A 24,562-nucleotide genomic window follows, 5' to 3' on the forward strand; every position below is an offset into this window, starting at 1 on the left:
GCGATGGACGTCAAGATAAGTTGATGATGATGATGATGATGATGATGATGATGTGACGACATCCATTTCATTTTTTTTCGACATTTCATATTATGTCATGCATTCTTGTCATGCACGTTCTGATAACTCGATTTGCGTCTATTGCGGAGGGGGGGAGGCTAGTAGCGGCGTAGCCAAGTGGGGCACGCCGGGCACTTGTAACGCTCACTAACAGTAAAATTTTCGCTGCTATGGCAATGGCCCCGCTCCTTTGCCCTCCACGGTCAATTGGGACCCCCCCCCCCTCACACGAAAAAATTTTCTGGTTACGCCACTGTGGGCAGGGGGGTGTAAGATTGCTCTAGACCCCCCCCCCCCTCCCTAACTTGTCAACGGAAACGGGGAACGGGAGGGCAGCTGCCGCCGGGCAGCAAACCTTAGGCAGCCCAATTACCGGCTGCATTTCCCTTTGGACGTGAATACTGCTCTAATGCCATTACACTGCAAGATTTGTGGCGGTTCGAGGGCATGCAACAATAAAAAAAACACATGCAGTCATCAGCAAGTCTTAGCTTGAGCAGATCTTTGGGAGCTGGGCAAGACTCTCACAAAAAAAAAAAGCTTGGCACCCCTCTTACAGGCATTGTCAACTCTTGGTCCTGCCGCTGACTGTACATTTCCGGTAAAAAAAAATCACACAGGAACTCCTCTCGGATTTGTCTAAGTGTGCGTAAGCATTGTGACTCTTCCTCATCGACGCGCAGTCCATGTCGTCATCAATGTTATGAGACTTGATCCGACAAGTATAAGCGACAGCGCTGCGGCGACACGAGCTGCTCTGGTCGGCGGCGCAAGCGAAGTACTGCAGGTGGCGGGGCCAGGCGCGCTTGTGACGTTCCGTTCGTTTTGAGCCGTTATCGCTCTTTAGCCCTCCTCGTCCGCGACGAACCATTCTCAACCGTTCTCCGGTGGCGGCTGCTTGTGCCACGGCCGCGCGAACCGTATCTTGAAAGCGAACTGCATTGTGGACAGAGTGTGCCCACTGCTGAAAACTTCACGAGCTGTGTTCTCACCGTTTACTTCGCTTTGAAAACAGACGCGCGTACACCTATCTTGAAAGTGATCTGCGAAAAGCGCATAGTGCGGCAAAAGCTGAAAGCTTCGTGAGCGCAGTGTTCTCGCCGCTTCGGTCGCGTTGAAGCGAGAGCTAGAAGCTAAACATTTCGACAGAATTGCCTGTCTGGTTGGGAAATTGATTAGAACTTGAGACTGACTCCAACCAAATAACTGAATTTTATTAGCCCGACGTTTCGGAGCCCATTCGGCTCCTTCTTCAGGGGGTTGTTCTTCGGGGGGTGGCGGTGTGCCTCTTTTAAAGCGTCTTTTTTGAAGAAAGGAGGGGGGGGGGACACGGGAGGTGGGGAGACACTCCACAGACGGAAAGGTGGGGGGGAACAAAAGGAAAGGGGGGTTTTGTGTTGTTGACCGCTTCCAAGGAGCTGCGATGACCGGTGCTGGGTGGAGTGCTCACGAGGGTGCCCTTGATGGGCCGCGGGGGGGGGGGGGGGGAGGTTACAGGGTCGCGCCGACGTTCTTTGTTGGTGAAACGAGCGGGAGTCTATCTGGCTGTGCGTCCTTTTCTTCTTTTCGTCATGTCGCCAAGGCCATGGACATAGACCGAGGGTAGGTTGCCCTTCACACGGTTTATGTTATTCTCCGTATTCTGAATGTGCCATGACTCCAGTAGTAGTCTCTTTCGCCAGTTCGTTTCTGTTTGAAGGATTTCAGTTTCCTTGAAAGCAATTTTGTGGTCGGCGACTTCAGAGTGTTCCGCGACGGCGCTGCGAATACGGTTGAATGTGCTGACGTCGTTCTCGTGTTGTCTGATCCTTTCTTTTAGATTTTTGGTTTCCCCGATGTACGACGCCGGACAGTCAGCACAACTGATTTTGTAGACGACGCCTTGAGCTTTTTCTTTTGGTGGACGATCTTTTGGTTTAGGGAGGAGGATATTGAAAGTGTTTATTGGTTTGTGCGCCACTTTGAGGCCTTCTTTTTTTAATATTCGGCTGAGCGCTTCGCTGGTACCTCTGATGTACGGGATGGACACTCGCTTCTGGGGTTGGGGAGAAGTAAACGGCTGAAGGTCCCGCATTTTGTTTCTTCTTTTTTGTTGTCTGGTTGTCTTTCGAATGAAGTCATCTGTGTAGCCATTCCTCTTAAGTTCGTTGAGAACCGTTCTCTTTTCTTTCTTTAGATCCGATTCCGATGAGGAATCGGAATCGGATCTAAAGAAAGAAAAGAGAACGGTTCTCAACGAACTTAAGAGGAATGGCTACACAGATGACTTCATTCGAAAGACAACCAGACAACAAAAAAGAAGAAACAAAATGCGGGACCTTCAGCCGTTTACTTCTCCCCAACCCCAGAAGCGAGTGTCCATCCCGTACATCAGAGGTACCAGCGAAGCGCTCAGCCGAATATTAAAAAAAGAAGGCCTCAAAGTGGCGCACAAACCAATAAACACTTTCAATATCCTCCTCCCTAAACCGAAAGATCGTCCACCAAAAGAAAAAGCTCAAGGCGTCGTCTACAAAATCAGTTGTGCTGACTGTCCGGCGTCGTACATCGGGGAAACCAAAAATCTAAAAGAAAGGATCAGACAACACGAGAACGACGTCAGGACATTCAACCGTATTCGCAGCGCCGTCGCGGAACACTCTGAAGTCGCCGACCACAAAATTGCTTTCAAGGAAACTGAAATCCTTCAAACAGAAACGAACTGGCGAAAGAGACTACTACTGGAGTCATGGCACATTCAGAATACGGAGAATAACATAAACCGTGTGAAGGGCAACCTACCCTCGGTCTATGTCCATGGCCTTGGCGACATGACGAAAAGAAGAAAAGGACGCACAGCCAGATAGACTCCCGCTCGTTTCACCAACAAAGAACGTCGGCGCGACCCTGTAACCTCCCCCCCCCCCCCCCCCGCGGCCCATCAAGGGCACCCTCGTGAGCACTCCACCCAGCACCGGTCATCGCAGCTCCTTGGAAGCGGTCAACAACACAAAACCCCCCTTTCCTTTTGTTCCCCCCCACCTTTCCGTCTGTGGAGTGTCTCCCCACCTCCCGTGTTCCCCCCCCCCTCCTTTCTTCAAAAAAGACGCTTTAAAAGAGGCACACCGCCACCCCCCGAAGAACAACCCCCTGAAGAAGGAGCCGAATGGGCTCCGAAACGTCGGGCTAATAAAATTCAGTTATTTGGTTGGAGTCAGTCTCAAGTTCTAAGCGAGAGCTAGCACGAAGGTGAATTCACTCGCTGCTGCGGGTTCTAGTTTGAAAGATATCGTGCGTTACGGACTGACGGGCGGATGGTTTTTCTTGTTGGGGAAGTATAGAAATGCTTCCGTTATAAAAAAATATCGCAGGGTTCGCGAATTTCGCGATAAGAACCATCACCAATCTACTCCCCCGCCCCCCGCTGAGCGATGCCGTCTTGATCGCCCCCCTCCCAACCCCGGGAAAAGGGACACTACCTTTCTATCTCAGTTGAAGAAAAGATGATGAAACGTCAACAACGACAATAACGGCATTTGCTAAGGAGTTGTCTTGTCTAACAAGTGGCCTCTGAGATTTGCGCGCGAAGCTGGCGCGCGCGAACCTGAGAGGCCATAATTGGCCGCTTAATAGCATAAAAAGACAAAGATAATGCCAAACGACACAGCTAAAAATTAAAACAAAGAACAGATCTTAGCTATACTGATTGGGGAAAAGAAATAAAAAAAATTAGACAACCGCAACACACGCCACTAAAGCCACCACCGCTGGCATAACGCGGAAGCAACAGTTGGCAACATTCACTCGCGCCTCATTGCTTCGTCCGCTTTGTCTCCGCAACGACAGCCGCCATCTTCTCGCGCCTAACGTTTTGTATGGTTTTGTTCTCTGCAATCCGCGCACACAGCTCATCGGTGGCTGCACGTCTGCTCGGCGTCGCAATGCGGCCTGCGTCATTTTCTGGTGCTCGCGCAATCGGTGTGAAACATGTCGCATGTGAAATGTTTGATAGAAGTGCCTCACGTCCAAGTCAAGCCGCCGTACGGGTGTATGGCTGTGCGCCCCGTTCTCGGAAGCGTCGACGGGTTTCCGGCATGCGGATTTCAGGTACGTGCAAATGCTTTTCGCCCTCCTATTGAGCTCCGGAGCAAAGCGTGCAGTATTTCATGTGAAAGATGCAGTGCCCGTCATGATGGTGTGAATATCGAGCGGCAAACGAGAACTTTGGCACTTAGAGCACACCGCGGCTGCTGAGTCAGCGTGGAAATTGTTTTACGTTACCGTGATATGTTGCTGTCAGTCTAATCTGCGGCTTGTGGACAGCTAGCCCACTGACTTTTGCTTGTGGCAGCGATAGGTATATAAATGGAAGCGGTATTAATTTTCGAGAGCAGAGAGTATTTTCGCTCGATGTTTGGTCGTGTTCATGGCGTTATGAAAGCTAGAAAACTAACTGGCTTGATCGTGCTTAGTTCCAACTCCAAGGGGCGTAACGTTGGCGCTGTATATGTTTGTTTTCGGTGTCATATGAGTACCACTTTCATGCTTTTGTTGCATGAGAGTGGTTGCTGCTACATGCCTTCTGGGCAGAACACAATAAAAGCAATTTCCTCACTCATACGTATGCAATGTGACGTAACAAAATTTTCAGCGTTTTATTCGGAGCGTAAATATCCAGTATAGTTTGGTAAAAAACTCAAATTCTGTCTTAGCATAGTAGGCGTGAAACAAGTGAAACTCTCATTCCTTTTCGAATTATTCGCCCGAACCGCACCGCCCGCAGATGCGTCATCGGGTAATTGACAGTAGCTTCGCTACGTGAGTTGTTTTATGCGCCAATATTGCCCGGTTAATTATCCTGTTAATTTATGCCGACGCTCGTTCGTCTTGATTTTAAGCGGTTACTATCCCCGAGTACCGAACGATGCCAAACTTGTGAGGTGTAGCAAACGCGGGAAATTCAAAGTGGCGTGGCTGCAAGTTCCTGTTTTTACGTTTCTTGCATTCAACGCCAACAGACACAGTATCACTGATTTATTTTCCATTTCTGCTGTACTTGATCAATCTAATGTGACAACTGCGTTTGCTCTTTAATGTTCTCCATTTACTGTGTATTCAGCTTGGCTGCCGCCCTCTCTTCAGAGGATGCCGCTGTGATAGCTCTTTCGTATAGCACATGCCTCTAGGCCCTTGTGTTTCAAGGGCTCTGGCGAGGCAGCAGTGCTCCAAGTAATTTTACCATCCTATATATTTTCTATTTTGCATCATTCTTCCACAATGGATTTTAATGTTCATAGTATTCGTCATTTGTCATCACCATAATTTTATAGCACGTAGATTTTACGCACTTTACAGCAACAATTTTTAGGCCAGTTCACAGCCAAGTTACATCTTCCATAATACATCGTCAACATTACCACTTGTCATGGCGCTCTTTGGTCAAACCTGGCCCTTGCGCCATAAAACGCCACGCATCATCATCATTAGCTTGGCTGCCAGAAAATGCTTGAATTTCTTTCAGTATCAAAGTGACGAAATATTTCACTGACGGCCGTGTGTGAAACACGCAAGATGACAAAACTAATAGCAAAATGATGAGATATTTCTTTTATAGCGTTTGGACTTGACTTTTGGTGAGGATGTTGATCGACCTTGGGCCTGGTGACAGCACACCCGACATCGCCAAAGTGCAGCCTATCAGTTGAGTGCCCCCGAATGGACCATCAACATCGGAAAATGAAGCAGAGCCAGGTAGGGGCAATTTTTACTTTGGAACAGAATACTGACAGCTGCCTCTTTTTTTAAGAATTAAATAACATATTTACAAACCAATCCTTTCTCTTTGTGCAGCCTATATAGAATTGTTTTTTGCTTGTTATACAGACCTTCAGAAAGCAGTTCTTCTGAACCCTTTTTACATGCACAAATAAATAAAGAGGAGTGCGCTTTCTGAAGAAATTGATGCACTGAAATGTGCGTTCGACACACAGTGAGATGTAAAATAACCAACTTTAAAGCGGTAAAAAAAAAGTTTGAAACATGTTCTAACATCATAACCCGCCTTGGCATACGGATCTAAATATAACAGCAACAGAAGTGCATGCAGAGAAGTGTTTGGAAATGTTTGCAAGATATGTACATTGTCTAAGAAATTGTTTTTATTTACTTGGAGCTTCTTGGTGCCATGGCAGTGCAGTAAAAGCTCAAAATGATGCCCCTGCTCCTAATAAAGCACCTTTAAATTTTAAAATTAAATTATGGGCTTTTACATTACAAAACCTAAAGTTTTGGGAACCTGGATTCTTTAATATACACCTGAATCTAAGTGCATAAGCGTTATTGCATTTTACCCTCATTGGTGGGCAGCTGCCATGGCCTAGATTGAAGCTGGGACCAGCATGACTGAGCAGCATGGCATCATAGTAAGTGGGCTATAACACCAGGTCAAAATGAGAAATACCGCTTAGAACTACCAACTTCTTGGCTCACAAGCACTTTGCACTAAGTTAGAGGAGTATGGAGTACTGACAGCGACCGTTTATGTACCAATTTCTTTTTAGGCTGACTCCATTATTAGGGTGCGAAGCTTCAATTAGTCAAAACTAGCCTAAATTACAGAACCAGCTCAAAACACGCACCATGTATAACTGGATTTGGATGGAGTCAATTCATGTCGCCGAAAATGGAAGTGGCAGTCACACTATTTCATGCATTTTGCCTAAAACATAGTCAATAATAATTAATCAATTTCTAAAATATTCTTTTCAAAAAGTTTTTTTCAAGCACGAAAGGAGGAGCCAAATGGTGTTCAGGTGCAGGAGCGGTTAGTTGCACGGCACTTCTTGCATGTGTTCACTGGCTTCTTTCAAGCTTGAAAAAAAAAATTTGTTGCACCTACTGAGCAGTAGAAAGCTGGATTGGGAATTTTTCAGAATGCTCTACAATTTTCGCACTGACACTTTTGCTTTGAATAAAATATTTGAGCAGTTAAATAATTGTTAATAACTAATTACCTAAATAGAAAAAATGCAAGAATTGGTTTCACTTCCTCAAAACCATGGCAAACGACATTACCTTGGTGCTGTCCAGCTATGTGGCACTTGTACATATTTAAAGCTTGCACATGTCATACAGACAACCTGGTAATTACAAGGCATATATAGAAGTGGCTAAGTTGTGTGAGCCAGCCATGTCTAGCGAATCATCAGAAACAGCCATGTTTCTTTGACTTAAGGGCATGATAAGATTTACATGCTCGACACCTTGTATCAGTGTGCTCTAGGCCTGTTCGTAGTTCTGCTGATACATAAACAATATTTCTCCACGTGTAAGCTCATATGCATCTTTCAAGTATATTGCCTCGTGTGTCCAAAATAAACCATCTTCGCGCTTCCTTCATTATATCTTCATATGTTGCTGTGCTAAATTTTTAACATGCAACTGCACAAATTTTCATCTAGTTTTCATATTTTCTCGTTGTTTGGTGGCTTTATTTCTGAACAAGTTGTTTTCGTTAAACCCTCTTGCACACAGCAGTACTCAGCATTTCAGCTTAGAGTAGGTTTTTTTTTCAGATTGACATTAATACACCTTGCCTGGGCAATGTAAGGCATTCTACATAACACGGTCCTGCAATAATGTTTTATAATGCATTCCAGCATCATGCAAAACTGTTTACTTACCAGATTAGAATATTTATAAGTGTTGGAAGTAACAGAACTGGAAGAAGCCAGCAGATAATGAAGCCAAGGAAAGCATACAGGAACATGTTTTAAGTTTTTTTATATGAAGTATAGAAATGATAAATTCTAGGTAAGTGAAAGTGAATTAAAAGATATCCACCTGTGGGTGGGGAACGGACCCATAACCTTCACATTACGCATGTGATATACTAACCACTGTGGTACTACGGCCGTGTTCGAGCGTCGACAATCTGAGGGGCCATTGTGGACGGTTGAATGCTGCCTCGGTGGCACAGTGGTTAGTGCATCGCATGCCTAATGCAAAGGCTGTAGGTTCGTTCTCCCCCCATGCCTGGTTGTTTTTTTTACCATTTTCATTTCCCTTTATCATTTCTACATTTAAATAGAAAATTACAAATAAGTTTCCACGTGCCTTCCCTGGCATCTTCCAGCTGTGATTCAGAAAAATTTTGACCCTCAGTATCCTTTCTTCTCGTTTGGAAGAACAGGAGCTTCATTTTAAAAATAATGAATTCACCTTGTTCAGTATCTCAATGTGGTCTCAAATCTTATCACAGCATGTGTATCACTAAGTGAAGTTTTTGGTAAGGTGATGATATAGCATGGGACCTAATTAGTAGCGTTTGTGTACAGATATATGACTAGTCTAATAAATAGGAGGATTTTATGAAGCACTTCTAACATGGTCTGAGCATGTGTTTAAAAAAACTAATCTAGCATGATTTCAGGCATAACTGTTGCCCCTGAAAAATATTTGGATCATTTGCATTGGCATTGTTTTTAGAGAGCTCCAATACTGCTTTGATAGAAGTAGCCTCGTGGAACATGAAGCATCGCTTCTTGCTGAGTCAAGGAAATATTATCTGCATATCTGAGGTGCATGTGTCATGCTCGAATGCTGTGTAAAGGCTGCTAATAAGAAAATTACTTAACTTGCCTTCCAGAGACTTCTTCGGTAGTCTATGCTACTCGATCATAAACAATTTACCATAGTGAACATTCATCACAGTTGGCTTTGCAATGTTTATGAAAAATACCACAATTGCCTACTAGACATGTGACTGCACTAAAACTTGGAATTAATGAGCAGTAATATTTATAGGACAGCAAAGCTTAGTTTATTACTCCTGTTTCTGCCATAGTTTCTTACAGTAATTACTAGAGGGAACTCTGGTGCTGGAGTCGTACCACCATGGGAATGATGGGAAGCACATGAATTTGTCTGATATTCGTGCTTGTGAATTCAGACGTTCTTTTGGCTTCGTATATTATACGCTATATAAATCTTATTGTCGTAAATTTCAGCGCAGTCTGTACTCTTCGAAGTGCAGAAGACGGCGCCAACACGCACAATTGCTATTAATTGCAACGATTGAGCTTGTCCACGTGGCCAAATCGAAAGGCGCCAAGCGTCTCTACGCACTGGTATGCCCGCGATAAATTTATCATGGCGTTGCACTCGCTTGTCGTTACATGCCTCCGTGGCTTAATGGTTTCAATATCAGACTTCTGTTCTAGAGTTCCTGTGTTTGAATCCTGTCGTCGGACGATTTTAATGTTTATTTAATTATTACACAGTTTATTGTTGAAAATGACTAGTTTACAAAGTCACAAAGCCGTTTGAAGCCAAACAGACGAAGTTTAGGCAAATCCATGTACTTCCCATAATTTCCATGCTGGTACAGCCGTTTTTGTTTCATCTCCTGTGGACACTAACGTCAGAGTTCCCTCTAGTAATTATTGTATGAAACTCTTATTTCTCCACCTCACTCGCGTAGAAGTGGCACCACACCTGCTGCGTAAACATGCACTACCTTTTGGCCAAGTGCAGGGAATGCTGTGAACTCGCCCTGTACAAAGCCTGCACTAAGTAAAACAAATCACAACATGCAGTTGCTGCCACGTTGAACTGGTGGAATGAGTAGTGAAATGCAGCACCTCCTGAACTAGTTCAGAAAGTGCAGGTTAATCAAGTGGAGATTATATAGTAACAGAAGTTGGTTGATTCTGCATTACATTCACGAAATATACTTCATGATACTTTTCCATTTATTTCCTCAGTTATTAAGAATCGCTTTTGCATTGTTGGACAAAACTACAGAATGCCAACATATTTTCTAGCATTGACTGGTAGCAAACACGTCAAAACTTGTTCTAGTTTCTGGATTGCCTCTTTAGCCATTAACCCCCAAGTTAATTCCGGAAGAATGTACCAAATTTTTTACGTACTCAATTTTTCGGTGTCATTCTCATTCTTAAAATATATTACTTCATTGGTCTCTGGTTAGAAATAACACAAAAATAAGAGCTGCCCTTGAGGGCAGCTTTCCCTCAATGCCGACTGTAAGTCATCTTTGACAATAAGAGCAGCGTAACATCGGGCAGAAAGAGTGCGACTCGTCATTGGCGATATTGGTACTACCTCCAGTCACTAGTACAGCCTGGGATCAATGGTTAAAGGTTGCGACTTTGTTGCTGCCTAATTTTAATTCTGCAGCTGTTACACTTGGGTGTAGCGTGTGTATGTACGTGTGCATGTATTAAAATGACTTCACGCTAGAGCAAAGCAACTGCAGTGCAGAGAGGCATTAGTCATCTTTATATATTTGTTTTGTAAAGATGCACTAAGTTTATCTTTTGCAGTATAGACTTGGCGCTCATTGGCCAAAGATGCCCTTGTGCTACTAAAACCTATCAATTATTTCGCTTTCGGTCTGTGAGTTTTAATTTGTTTTTCTTGAACTGTGCAATTCCCACTCACAGGAGTGCATGTCATCTCAGGTGTTCCTTTTTCAATCAAGAATGTTTAGGTTGTGTTTGTGAAACTCGATTTCTTGCCTCAAACGAGCTTGTGCAAACTGACCAAGCTGATAATTCTACCTGCTGATATATTAAATATGTTGCAGTTATGAACCCTCATAATGAATGACACATAGTATAAAAATTTTATCTAATAAAACAATTTAACGAAATTTTTCATGTTTTTCGTGTTCATGTTCACTTCTCTACTCTAGTGTCCTGTCTGCATGCCTCACTTCGTTTTTTTGCATGTTAAATACCGTATAAACGTAACCATGCTTTTTTACCACAATGCAGGGGGAAAAGGTTCCGGTAACACCATGCATTCAGTATGGTGGCCCAGATGTGTATGCAAGCAACCTCCTTCATCTGGACCAAGAACTACTCTGCAGTGTCTCGCAGACTTCCATGCGAAGCCCTCAACATTCTCGTCTCAGTGGAATGGCTGCTCATCTATCTGCGTGTCCATCACCAAGACGGCCAGTTGTAAAGCTCCTGTACCCGTTTAAGAAAGCTTAATTATTTTTTTATTTAGTTTTCATGGTTGGCCGTAGAATCTTAACATTTTTGATGTTTCTAACATTTTTACCTGGCACAAAGTGGTGCCATAACTTTAAACCAGTGTAATGTATTTAAGTGATGCTCACTCTAATGCCTATCTGGTTTTGTTTGTGTTTAAGAAATTTGAATGTCTAATAAGGTAACGGCATTTGAATTTGTCATCATGGCTCGTTTCAGTGAGCTGCTAGGAAATAAGACGCAAAGATTATCACACGCCAGTTGTAGCATTTTTGTTTTCATGAGTAAAGTATACACGTTTCAAAAGATGGAAAGTGAGGAAAAAGCCTCAAGAACATAATCAACCTAGGATTGTCATGTCCTTACAACTCTGCAATGACTAATGCCTCATACATCTTGGGAGCAATTGGTCGCAATGCCTACAGGTATACTTGATAAGAGAATAGCTTGCACTCAGATTTGCCACGCAGTTGATGGCTGATGGCTTTTGTTTGTCGTCGTCATGTTACTACTATGTATTGAATATTCATTTAGATGTGCTGCGGTTTTTTGCAGTCACCTATATATATGTACTTCGTTTCAATAAACATTTAGTTGAGAGTTAGCGCTCATCCTCTCTGCTTCAAGTCTGTGTCCGTGTCACTTCGCGCTACAATCCAAGATCATGTTACTGTACCAACTCGCCCAACTTTCTATCCTTGTGTTAAAGACAGACTCAGACTAGTTCTTACTTATGTGACCGGTTATTTTTGTGCTTTATAATAAGATGCAGTGCTTTTCGAATGAAAACATGTAATAGTTCGTAATCAGGTTAATTAAAAAAACTGTTCTGCTTAAAATTTAATTGAGCAAGCCTGTGCCATTATTCGGTGCTTATGTCTTTGTATTGGTATGGTTTTACTCCTTATTTTCCTTCTTACACTTAAAATGTGCAAACATTATTATGTAACCATTTCTCTTTAATGAAATAAATACTTCTGCCATTTCGTCACAAATTATACAATGATATTGTTCAATTACATAACCTTAGACTAGCTGATTGTTATTCTGGTAGCTTAACTTACAATGCCTGTGGAATATTCTATGCAAGCACATGGTGAAAAATAAACTAAATTATTGGGTATAAGCAGGTCACTGGCAGTAAATGGAGCATACATATATTTCAGGAAATAGTGCATGCTTATATATTGAGCAGCATGCACAGCTACACATGCTGTTTTGTTCGTAAATTCTGAAACATTATTCGGCGTGGAAGCACTTTGTTCTTTGGCTTTCAGTGCTACCTTTAAGTCATATGTGTGAAAGTACTAGTAGAAGCATCCCGTGGAGATAAATGACAACTTCGATGAATAGAGGTATAACATGTGTGCTTAAAACGGCAAAAAACTTCTTGACAGGCAAACGTATGCTTCTCTAGTACTGCACTTGTTACCGTCGCCAATCCATGCATGGCTTGCACTCTATTGCATTCAATATGAGCTACAACAACGAGCTGTGTTCTCTTTCCCTCCTGGTCGAGCTGGTGTTGCGAAAATTTTTGACCAAGAAAAGTGGAGGTTTTTAATTATTTCTGAAATGCATGTAACCATGCTTTTGTCTGTGTGCTGTTTCCACGGGGTTTAAGTACTGGTGCACCAAGGTGCGGGAGATCCTGTGTCCTTAGTGCAGCGCGCATTGTTATTGCGCTCTGCATCCTGCCGGCAGTATACTATCTCTGCAGAGGAAGATTACGAAAAGCATGGCCTGTGTGCCTTGCTGCAATGGCGAAACCTTAAATTGTTTGCCTGAAAGGGTCGCACGTTATGCTACCACATGACGGACCAGAAGCGCAATATGAGGACGCCTCACAGATTCTGGCTCATACTGAACAAGGTAGTACCATAGCTAAGGCTAGGCAGCGTTCACAACAGCTAGTCTGCCCATTAACTACATGGCTGTAGTGAACGCTAAAATACTTGCAGGGATAACACCCTTTTGGAAGGGTGTTGTCCATGCTACACCCATATTGAAAGGGGTGTGTCTGTGTTATACCCCATATAGAAAGGGTGTTTGTTTGTTTTACACCCATAGGCGAGGTGACGTCATATTAACACCCCTTCTTTTGTGGGGTGTTAATTTGCATCCCGTTGCTTGGGGTGTAGCAATACACCCAAAAAGGGTGTCACCCATGGGACAGGTCATTTACACCCTTAAGGGTGTTAAAATTTTTAGAGTGTAGGACTTGCTGTATTAATCATAGAAAAAAGTATACAGTTTGTTGGAAAGGTGTTGTGTACAAGATACCCTTGAAATGCGGTCGCTCTTATGTAGGGCAGACAAATAGATGTCTCAATGTTAGGCTGCAAGAACATAGCAATAAAGTGCGCAAAGGGTGGGAAGGGTTTCTAGGTGTCCATTGTGCACAATGCGGCTGTAGCCCGCTTTTTAAAGAAACCAATATCTTAGCTAGGCATTCTAATGAATGCCCGAGACTTATCATTGAAGCAGCAGCGATCGCTGAAGGTGACTCGGTTAGTAAGCCATCAATTGCATTAACAGATAAAGACCAGTTTTTTTTTTTTTGAGGTCGCACATGCGCTCTCGTTCATCTTAAGGCGTCGGTCATGGTTTCTTTGAATTTTGAATGCATACTCATGTCGGTTTTATGCTTTGTGGGGGGCGCTTTTGCCTACGTGTCTCAGTATATATTCGTGTTACTCAAAAATAAGGATCAGCTGGAAGTCAGCGCTTGTCTTCATTGTTCTTTTGGTCCCTGTCTATGTACGCGCTGTAAGTGCTGTTTGAAACAATAAAATACCAACTATCCCACACTCAAACCCTGCTTTAAGGCTGTTTCTGATTAGAAGCACGCCAATACGGTTTCTATCACGGCAGAAATAGAATCATTCACAGCGGCTTACATCGCCGGTTTTGACGACCGCTCAGTTGAGGATAACTGGTAACTTTTCAAAAATAAGCTATTATCTTTAATTGTCCGGCTATGTACCTCGAAGAAAGATACCCTCTCAAACACACGATCGCCATGGTTCAACAACTGTCTTAAACGCCGGCGAAACAACAAGAAACGGTTATTCCGTCGGGCCAAGCAAACGAATCTCCCCGCTTATTGGTCAACGTACCGTCCAGTGGAAACCCAATACATCCAAACGACTAGAAACGCTAAAAATACCTTCTTGAATGTTACATTGCTCTCGTTTCTTCAAACACGCCCGCGCAAGTTTTGGAGTATTGTTAATGGCACTAAAACAAACATTATACATTTAAATTACCCTGATGCCACCTGTATTCCATCTAATCAATGTTGCAGTGTTTTGACTGACGCGTTTGTCTTGTTCCTCAATACTAATATCTTCGCCGATTCACCGAGTGCACCAATTTCAAACTTCCCTGTAATGGATCCCATAATAATGGACTGGGTTGTTATTAGTCGGTTAATCAATAACTTAAAGATTTCTTCTGCCAGTGAGCCTGATAGTATTAATTCCAAATATTAAAATGCACTGAGGTGTTTTCGCCTGTTATTCTTTTTACAATTTCTGCCTAGTCGCTGCAGTGTTCTTCGTTATCACGTGACTGGAAGAAAGGAAAGGTGGTTCCAGTCCCAAAGTCAGGCAATGCGCATGCTCCCGAGGATTACTGTCCCATTTCATTGAAAGCAACCCATGGAAACTTTTGGAGCACATCATTTTATCTCACCTTGTTGACTTTTTGTAAACCAATCCATTCTTTCATTCCTGTCAACATGGCTTCAGAAAAATGTTCTCGTGCGAAACTCAACTAGCTTGTTTTACTAATGATCTTTTTGCTGCAACTGATCATAAATTGGACGTTGAGTGTATCTTCTTGGACTATGCTAAGGCCTTTCATATCGTAACGCACAATCTACTAAACCTCAAACTAGATACCTGATAGCATACTTGATCTCATACTCATAAGTAACCATTTCCCACTTCACGTACGCAATTGAGATGGCAATAGTCGGTGGAATATCGGATCACGACATACCTAAATGTAAGCTCTCGCTTGAAGGCAACATAAAGAAGCTCAACCTGGAGCGTGCTGTACATGATTTTCGTAGAGCAGCTCATGACTGTATTCTCACTCACCTGGCACACGAGTTTGATGCTTTTCTCCAAGCAGCTTCGGAAACGTGTTATGACGTGAACACTTTGCGGCATCAATTTAAGTCAATCGTGCTACACTGCACAACAAACTTCATACCGATGAATCGTTGCAAACCACAAAAGAAAAACCCATGGATATCGCGTGAGGTCCTCTACGCGAAGCGTAAAGTAAAAAGACTTAGACACACTAATAAAATAAAAGGGCCGAATCAATCTCTGAACGACAATCTGACCTCCGCTCTCGCTGACTTCAAAGGAACGTTAAAAAATGCAAAACATCACTACTTCAGCACTGCATTCCCCGACTTCATTACCAGCAATCCACACAGGTTTTGGAAATATTTTCGCCCGTGTTTAGGTGTGTCACCCGAACGGTCTCTAGAAGAGAAAACGGCTCGAGCGAACACATTCAATAACTTTTTCTTCTCGGTTTTCACTTCAGATAATGGCTTACTTACCTCCCTACTCTGCCCACCTAAAACCATCGATTCATTAAGCATTACCAATGCCGGTATTCTTAATTTATTGCTTAATATCGACATCAAGAAAGCTAACGGGTCAGATGATATCCCAAATAAATTTTTAAAAACGTATGCAGAATGGTGTAGCCAATACCTTGCCATTATATACCGCAAATCACTCGAGTCCGCACAACTACCAGATGACTGGAAAAAAGCGAAGGTGATTCCTATACATAAATCCGGTGACAGCAACGAACCTTCTAACTACAGGCCAATCTCGCTTATCAGCACATCTTGTAAACAAATGTTGGAACATATTATCTTCAAACACATCACTATATTTCTCGAGCAAGAACATATATTAATACCTCAACAACAGGGCTTTAGAAGTGGCCTCTCAACGGTCACACAACTAACCGAAGTGGTGCACGACCTTGTGCTCAACCTAAACAACCGAAGCCAGACAGACATGATCCTCCTCGACTTCAGTAAAGCGTTTGATTGTGTAAGCCATGTAAAATTAGTTGCAAAACTGGAGGCTGCAATCGGAGGTGGTGAGATTACTGCATGGATAAAAAACTTCTTATCACATCGAACACAATATGTTATTGTAGATAACACCCCTTCCATGTCTGTAGCTGTCACCTCCGGTGTTCCCCAAGGGTCAGTCTTGGGCCCATTGCTATTTTTGATCTTTATTAACGACATTGCTGCTAACATTTAATGTGACATTAAGCTCTTTGCGGATGATTGTATTATTTATAAAGAAATTGTCAGTTACGCAGACCGCTCATTATTAAACAGAACACTCGATTTGGCGTCCAATTGGTGTAAAGAATGGCAAATGTCAATTAACACCACTAAATCTGTATGCACGTCCTTTACAACAAAAAAGAAGCCTTCAGAATTTTCTTACGCCTTCGGTGGCACTTGCCTGAATAAAGTAAATAACCACAAATACCTAGGTTTGACATTCTCTTCTGCCCTTTCATGGAACTTACATATTGATAATATTACCTCAGTCGCATTACGCAAGGTTTTTTTCCTTAGACGACGTTTACGCCTTGCACCGAAACACACCAGACTACTAGCCTATACAACTTTTGTTCGCCCCGTCTTAGAATACGCTAACATCATCTGGTTTCCACACACATGAACTAACATATCAAAACTAGAAAAGGTGCAAAGAAAAGCTGTGAGGTTCATTTTTAACAAATACAGTCCCTATGACTCTCCTGCAAACCTCTTAGCTGATGCAGGTCTTAAAACACTATCTGTTAGGGCAAGACACGCCCGCCTAAAATTCATCTACCAACTAATGCACGACAGTTATAAGATAGACCGAACTAAGTACGTTACTTTGTCTACATCACGTCTGTCGCGAAAAAATCACCCATTTACGCTAAAACAGTACAGTGTTCGCAATGACACGTTCAAGTTCTCACTTTTCCAACGTGCGATCAGAGAATGGAATCTCCTCCACTCAGACATAGTTTGCTCTCCGTCAGTTTCATCGTTTATCAACCTACTAGAGACATCAAACAGAGAAGACGCCACTTAACACACCCACATATCTTAAATTGTAATACTCATTTCTGTGCGTGGAATTTCTGCATTTCAACTTCCAAACTCGCCGCTTCCGCGCGGTTATCTGTTAGCTGTATAAGTTCTCTACTCTTACAGGGGTCATTCATTCACTATTTTTTGTATAAATTCTAGTAATACAATATTGTTATATTGTTATACCAACTACATTGTTATATTGTTATTCCCATATTGTTATACCAACCAATAGTATTGTATCATTGGTGATTTCTGCAGTAGTTAAGGAAGCCTTTTCCTTTTTTCTTTCTATCTTTTAATGTATCATGTAACATGACCTGTTTGTTTCTTTCTGTAAAATCGTGCCCACCTGCATTGGTCTCAACTGAGACTGGCAGTATTGCAAATAAATAAATAAATAGATCAGCTTAACATAGATCCTATAGTATTAACTTGGTTCAAGGACTTTCTTTCTAATCGAACCCAGCACGAGACTGCTAATAAAGCTTCCTCTGCTTTTTCATCTGTTACATTAGGGGTCCCGCAGAGATCCGTCCTCGGGTCTTTGCTCCTCTTAAGTTATATTAACGACCTCCCTGTCTGCGTGAAATCATCTTCAATTAACTTATTAGCTGATGACTGCGTAATATATTACAGTAAAAGCTCGTTAATTCGAACCGCAAGGGGACGCCGCTTCAGTTCGAATTAACGAAAGTTCGAACTAACGAAAGTGAAGGAGGGCAACAGTACACTGCGATTTGGAAGCAGTAGGGCATGTCAGAAATTTGGTGTGTCAGAAAGTGATGGCGTGTGCCGCGGGCACACGCCATCTTCAAGTCGAAGCTCTGGGTCCGACTGTGCCACCCCACCGATGTCCACCGAAACGAACGTTAGCCGAGGCTTAACACCATCACAATGAATCGCGACGGCCGATACCTCCTAAGCTGAAAACAGAGGTGTACAACCGATGAAGACTGCCGAGACAAAGACGCTGAACATGTGAAGGTGGCGAAGGCCCTGATTCGTTGGTTCTTGATTGCAAGCGCAGCTGCGACGTACTTGATTCGCTGTGTTTTGGAGCTTGCCGTGCCATCTCCGCACAACATTAGCAGCTGTACAAGATTTGCAAAGCCTCCGAGATTCGCAACGGGCAAGAAGTCTCCGAGGTTACGTAGAACGGAGAGGCGGCAGCCGCCGCTGCCTTCTGGCTGACCCCGCGTCGGTTAGATTTTTGTCCGATTTTGCCTTCTCTCGCCGTTCTCACCGTTTCGGAGGCAACACAGCCTTGTGTGTAGGCAGTAGGCGCGTTTCTCTGGCCGTGTGCCAGGCGAGCGTAGTTCGAATTATCCGTGAGGGAACCTTCTCGCGTTCGAATTAACGGACTTTTTCATACATAGACTTCTATGGAGCTTGGCCGGACCAAATCGTACAGTTCGAATTATCCATAAATTCGAATTATTGAAGTTCGAATTAACGAGCTTTCACTGTATAAGATTAGTGGCCTTGTCGATTCCACTAAGCTACAAGAAGACCTTAAGAGCTTATTCATATGGTTCAAGGCATGGAACATGAAATTAAACGTGAATAAATGTAATTATATGCGCATTTCACGCCGCACCAAAAATACTGACACATGCGTATATTTTCTGAATAGCACCCCTCTCTGTGAAGTTAATTTCTACAAGTAACTCGGTCTTTATATCACTCACGATCTATCATGGCACAACCATGTTGAATATACAGGTTGTCCCACATAACTTGACCCAAAGTTTTAAACATGAAAGGCACTCCGGACGCGAGTTGAACCAAATGCATAATGTTGGCACTGACCTAGAGTTACTGAGGCTATATTTTATTTTCTCTTTAACTAACCGATTAATTATGTTTAATTATACACTTCTTAGGTATTGGCTGCAGACCCCAAGTGTGATACGCAAAGTTGTAGAGGACCTTGAGAAACTTCTCAATAAATTGTGTCCAACACGATATAAGCCCACCAAATATGAAAAAAATACCACTTGACGGGGCCCTTGCGCACTGTTATTGGGCTGCTTTGAAGCGTGCGATGGATGAATAAGGTCGGCTGCAGCGAGACTGGGCCGCGACAGTGCGTTACGTCTGGTGGAGGCATCTGGGCGTGCGGCTTTCATCGCATGACGGCGCAAATGCGGGCTGCTGGCCGAGCGGTGCCGAAGCGATAAAGCGTCTAAGCAGACGGAAAAGAACAAGAACATTGCTTTATTTTTTTATGCTTGTGATGGGCAAGAGCTGGCAGCCTGCCGACGGAATGTAATGGGGTTGGGTGGGGAGGCGGCGTTAGGGGGGCGGAATGATTTTCCAGTGGCCTTCAATCCAAAAAGTGCCCTTTGACAATAATGCGTGTTCAAAGAGGTCGCCATCTGCTGCAATGCAAATTTGGCGCCTCATAGGCACATTTTCCTAGGCGTTCATGATCATGGTATCAGAGGTGGAGTTGCAGACTTACGTAACTTTTTTTTAGGTTCTCTGATGTTGTGGTTGGTTAAAAAAAAAAACCAACCACAACATCAGAGAACAAACAAGATAAGTCTGCAACTCCACCTCGATGGTTGTGGTTGATGGTTGTGGTTGGTGTCCGGTATACTTGATCCTTGACGTAGCCCCAGAGAAAGAAATAGAGGGGAGTTAAATCAGGCGACCGTGCCGGTCAAGCAATGCCCATGCCATCCAATCCACTGCTGCGGGAATGCTTCATGCAGCCATTTGCAAGCTTTTCTGCTGCCGTTCGCAGGAGCACCATCATGCTGATACCAAATATCCTTGATCCTAGCCAATGGAACTTCGCAAAAATCCTCAAGCGCCCCATCAAGGATGTCGTTGACGTATCTTTCGCCTGTAAGCGTGTTATCAAAACACACGGGGTCAATGATAGTGCCACCATAAATTCTACACCACACATTAACCGACCACTGGCACTGGTGATGTGTCTTCAAAACCCAGTGAGGGTTTTCGTCGCTCCAATAGTGAGCGTTGTGGATGTTCACTCGGGCATTACGTCACAAGGTAGCGTCATCGGTCCACAGTACTTTGCTGAGAAAGCCTGGGTCCTCTTCCGTCGATTATAATCGAGTTTGCAAAGTCCTTTCGACATTGAAAGTCGCGGGGCTCCAACATCTGTTGCAGCTGCACGTAGCATGGATGAAGTTGCCTGTTCTTAACGATCTCCACACTTAAGACTTTGACACTCCAGCTTCATCACCCACACTACGAAACCTTGCATGAGGGTCTGAAGAAAACTTTGACAGAATATTTTCTCCACATCCTCGTCGAGGATTGAAGATTTATGTCGTTCCTTCGTAAAAGTCCCAGTCTGTCTCAGCGTTTCATATGTACGCACAATCGTCATTGAGCTGGGACGTGTACCTGGATGCCAGCCTTGAAATAGCTCAACTCCGCGCCTTCTATGTCCACTTGACGCACCTACAGCCAAAGCCATATCCGCTGTTTCCTCATTGGAGTAAGCCACATCTGCTGCTCAACGTTGGTCACAGCCAAATAGCGTTGCTGTGGCGAACACGTAGGGATACGGGCGCCTGATGAGCACTGGATATAATAATAATAATAATAATAATAATAATAATAATAATAATAATAATAATAATAATAATAATAATAATAATAATAATAATAATAATGCCTTTATTTTCCGTCCCAAGGATGTGGGAGGGGGAGATAAAAAGGTAGATATCCAGCTTGACTGGCGCGCCAAGTTCGAAGCCAGACGCGGCCGCCCGATGCTGCGGCCACGAAGCGATGCGTACGCGCGGGGTGCGAGATCAAAAAAAAAAGAACGTCTGGCAGACAGCAAGTGCGAGCAGACGGGGCCAGTGCGAAAAGAGTCGTCGTCTAAAGAAGACATGCGTAATCTTCATTGAATATAGCCAATGCTTTTTTTTAACCATTAGGTAGTTTTGTCCCCGTGTGATTTATCCGCTGTTATTCGAGCCCTAAGGTTTAAAGTTGTAGCATCATCGTTCAATGCGAAAACTGCCACAAGGTCATTTGTGTACAAAGCAAAATTGTAGCAGCCGTCATCGCCTTCCATCGTTCCCACGCGCTTCGCCCTTTCCTTGTTTCGAGCAGAATCAAAATGCTGCTTTCGTTTTTTTTTTCTTTATCTTTTTGCTTTATCACTTCGGCAACGCTCGGCCAGTATATGGCTTGCATTTGCACCGTCATGCGATAAGAGCCGCATGCCCAGATACCTACACCAGGCACAATGCCCTGTCGCGGGCCAGTCTCGCTGCAGCCGACCTTGTTCATCCATCGCACGCTTGAGAGCAGCACTATAACAGTGCGCAAGCGCCCGTCACGTGATATTTTTTTTTTCATATTTCGCGGGCTTTTTTTGGAATGCGGGAAAAAAACGACCACGTAAGATATATTGCGTTGAAAGTAATTTATTGAGAGGTTTCTCAAGGTGATATACGACATTGCGTATTACACTTGGGGTCTGCAGCCAATACTTAAAAAGTGGATTAATTAAACATAAACAATCAGTTAGTTAAGGAGAAAATAAAAAATGGCTGTGGCTTAGGTAAGGTTAAGCCCAGGATGCGAAGCATACTAGCCTTTATTTTAGTTGTTGAACCACTGTTTAGCCTGGTGAACTGCTGTTGCTTGGCTATATTTGGTTCGGCTAGACGAAGAAACAACTCATGCATTACTTCTTCGCCTTCAAGAGTGGAACGCGACAGCGTTCCCGTCGACCCGCCAAGGGGTGTAAGACAATGGGCTACAGGGCAGCGACTACGCGCCCCGCATTGGACGCGGTGAGCGTCGAGCAAAGCAGCGTTCGGCGCGGCAACGAAATGTGCGCCTGAGCAAGAGACGCACGCCTTAGAAACAGCGCGTTTCTAAGGCAACACCGCATTCACTAGAGGCGCTTTTGTACCGCTTTGAAGCGTTGTACTCGTGGCTCAGTGGTTAATAAAAAAAAAAAAAAAACTCGTGGCTCAGTGGTAGCGTCTCCGTCCCACACTCCGGAGACCCTGGTTCGATTCCCACCCAGCCCGTCTTGCAAGAGTTGAGCCAAAGCCACTTCTCCTCTGTCGTGACGTCACGGTGTCACGTGATTTCATGGTCACCGCCGCGCCTGAGGAGCTGGGTTGAGCCCTCGTAATATGCTTCGCATAAAAGAATAGCCTGAGTAACTCTAAGTCCGTGTCAACATTATGCATTTGGTTCGACTCGCGTCCGGAGTGCCTTTCATTTTTATAACTATGGCTCAAGTTATGTGGGACAACCCGTATAACCTCTAACGCTATAGCCGCACACTAGGCTATCTGTGGAGAAACTTTTACGCCGTTCCGCATCTTTAAAGCTGACGCTCTACAAAACACTTGTCCGCTCAAAATTTGAATATGCCGCGGCCATCTGGGATCCCCTCAAGCATCACTAACCCTCTCCCTCGAAGCCATTTAAAATCACGCATCACGCTTTATTCTATCTAATCGCTCTCGTCATGCTAGCGCAACACTCACGAAGCAAACCGTTAGCATACCGGATCTTTCAGTATGTCGCGCATACAGACGCCTCTGCCTTTTCCACAAGATTTGCCACAACCCGGTATTAAAAGAGAAACTTTTAGCACCTCCTTCTCACTTCTCATCCCGCAGCGATCACCTTCATAATGTTTCCGTGCCATCTTGTCGTACGAACGCGTACTATTACTCGTTTTTTCCGCGTACGCGCAATGACTGAAACCACCTTCCCGCATCGGTCGCCACTACTATAGACGCATCGAGGTTCAAGACTACTGTTCTCCATGCCATCTAACAAATCTTTTGTTCATTGTTCTGCATTCTTTTTTGTGTGTGTATGTGCCACTCCTTTCTGTAGCGCCTACGGACCTTGAAATTATGTAGAATTGTAGATTGTAAATAATTTGTAGATTATTTGATTTATGATTGGTTTCTTTGGTAGCTGCGTTTACACATTTGCATATACTTTTATTCGTTTATCACCCGGCCTATCCCGAACATGGTTTAATGCCATTGTACAAGGGGCACAACAACAACAAATATATTGATAATAATAATAATAATAATAATAATAATAATAATAATAATAATAATAATAATAATAATAATAATAATAATAATAATAATAATAATAATAACAATAATAATAATAATAATAATAATAATCAAGTATGTGCCAGAATGTGCCATGCCTTTACGTCGCTTTATTGCTAACTTTTGTCACGACTAGACCGAGCTCATGTAAAAGCAGCCTTTCTGATGATTTATTTAAAATTGAAGCATCTGAAATGAATATGAATGACGCATGTGAATTTATGCCTTACTTAAAAAAAACATTATTTTCAAATATGGGCAATTCTTGAAATACAAAAAATTGAAGATTTAAGTAAGCAATCTGTTCTTATGAGCGAGGTGTCAACTTGAGCTTTCTATTTAAAACATTAAAAATGATATGAAATGGAACCAGTGGATGCCGAACAAAACGATCTATCCGTTACAAGGTATCGTGCAGGTCCTCCCGAGGTAAATCATGGGGAACGGTCTAGGCTGACCGTCAATGCTTACCAAAAGGGTGCACGTTCTGAACCAGCGAGGCATGTGAATCCTGGGGCGGGCGACCACAAGCGCCCCTTTGCGATCGAAGAGGCTGCCGCTCTACACGAGCCGTCCAGGTTGCATCTCGCCCTGCGTTTGAAGAGAGGAGATTTCTGTGAGTGTGAGATGTGCACCGGAGCAAGGACGCCGTACGCTTGTCCGCAACGGTGAGGGGAAAAAATTTGGCAGAACGCACCCCACGATGACTGTCGACTGTAGTGCGCTTAGCATTGAATCAATACAGCGACACAACGTATAGCCACCTTCGTAACGAGTTATGCATGAGGCGTCCACTGCAGCGGGATTCCTCTTTCGCGCTCCCCTAAGAACACTCGTTGTGCCACCTAGCGGAGCTGCTGCGAAGCCTGCGCGTGGCCTCCTAAATGTATGGCGCGCCGGTGCGTGCGAGCGCCGAGAAACGAGTCGAACCCCAACCAGACGCCCACGTCGGAACGCGTCCGCACGCGCCGCGCCGCGTCTGGGCATGTTCAACGTCAGGCACGGAGACTGCGTCGCATGTTGACGCGTGGCGTCGTCGACAACTATGGCTGTGTTCCAATACTCGTCGTAGACGGCAAAGTAGACGGCTAAGCGGGCAGCGGCCAGCTTAAGTCTCGTTCTAATTCTCGCGGAGATGTCAAGGTAGGCAGCTTCGCCAAAAACAGCATCCAAGTCAAAACCGGTGCAGACTACTTTCCTGTCCAAACGAGATGGCGGCTGAGCAGGACGCCTGGAAAGCTAGGCGATGGGAACGTCAT

General features: G+C 43.9%; 1 protein-coding gene and 1 long non-coding RNA gene across 6 annotated transcripts in view; one reads left to right on the top strand and one right to left on the bottom strand.

The window, feature by feature from the left end:
* Positions 1-24,562, bottom strand: part of LOC139057300 (arylsulfatase B-like) — a 162,764-nt gene that overhangs the window by 93,431 nt on the left and 44,771 nt on the right. For all 5 annotated transcript variants that reach the window (XM_070535237.1, XM_070535254.1, XM_070535260.1 and 2 more), the window contains exon 2: positions 23,775-23,894. In XM_070535237.1, coding sequence (XP_070391338.1) covers positions 23,775-23,807 — 33 coding nt within the window. In that variant the 5' untranslated portion in view covers positions 23,808-23,894. The remainder of the gene's footprint in view (positions 1-23,774; positions 23,895-24,562) is intronic.
* On the top strand, positions 3,873-12,055 carry LOC139057299 (uncharacterized). Its single transcript, XR_011512680.1, has 3 exons — positions 3,873-4,146; positions 5,654-5,790; positions 10,839-12,055. It is a non-coding gene; the product is annotated as an uncharacterized lncRNA (long non-coding RNA).

This window comes from Dermacentor albipictus, chromosome 1, assembly GCF_038994185.2.
Source record: "Dermacentor albipictus isolate Rhodes 1998 colony chromosome 1, USDA_Dalb.pri_finalv2, whole genome shotgun sequence".
Taxonomy (NCBI): domain Eukaryota; kingdom Metazoa; phylum Arthropoda; class Arachnida; order Ixodida; family Ixodidae; genus Dermacentor; species Dermacentor albipictus.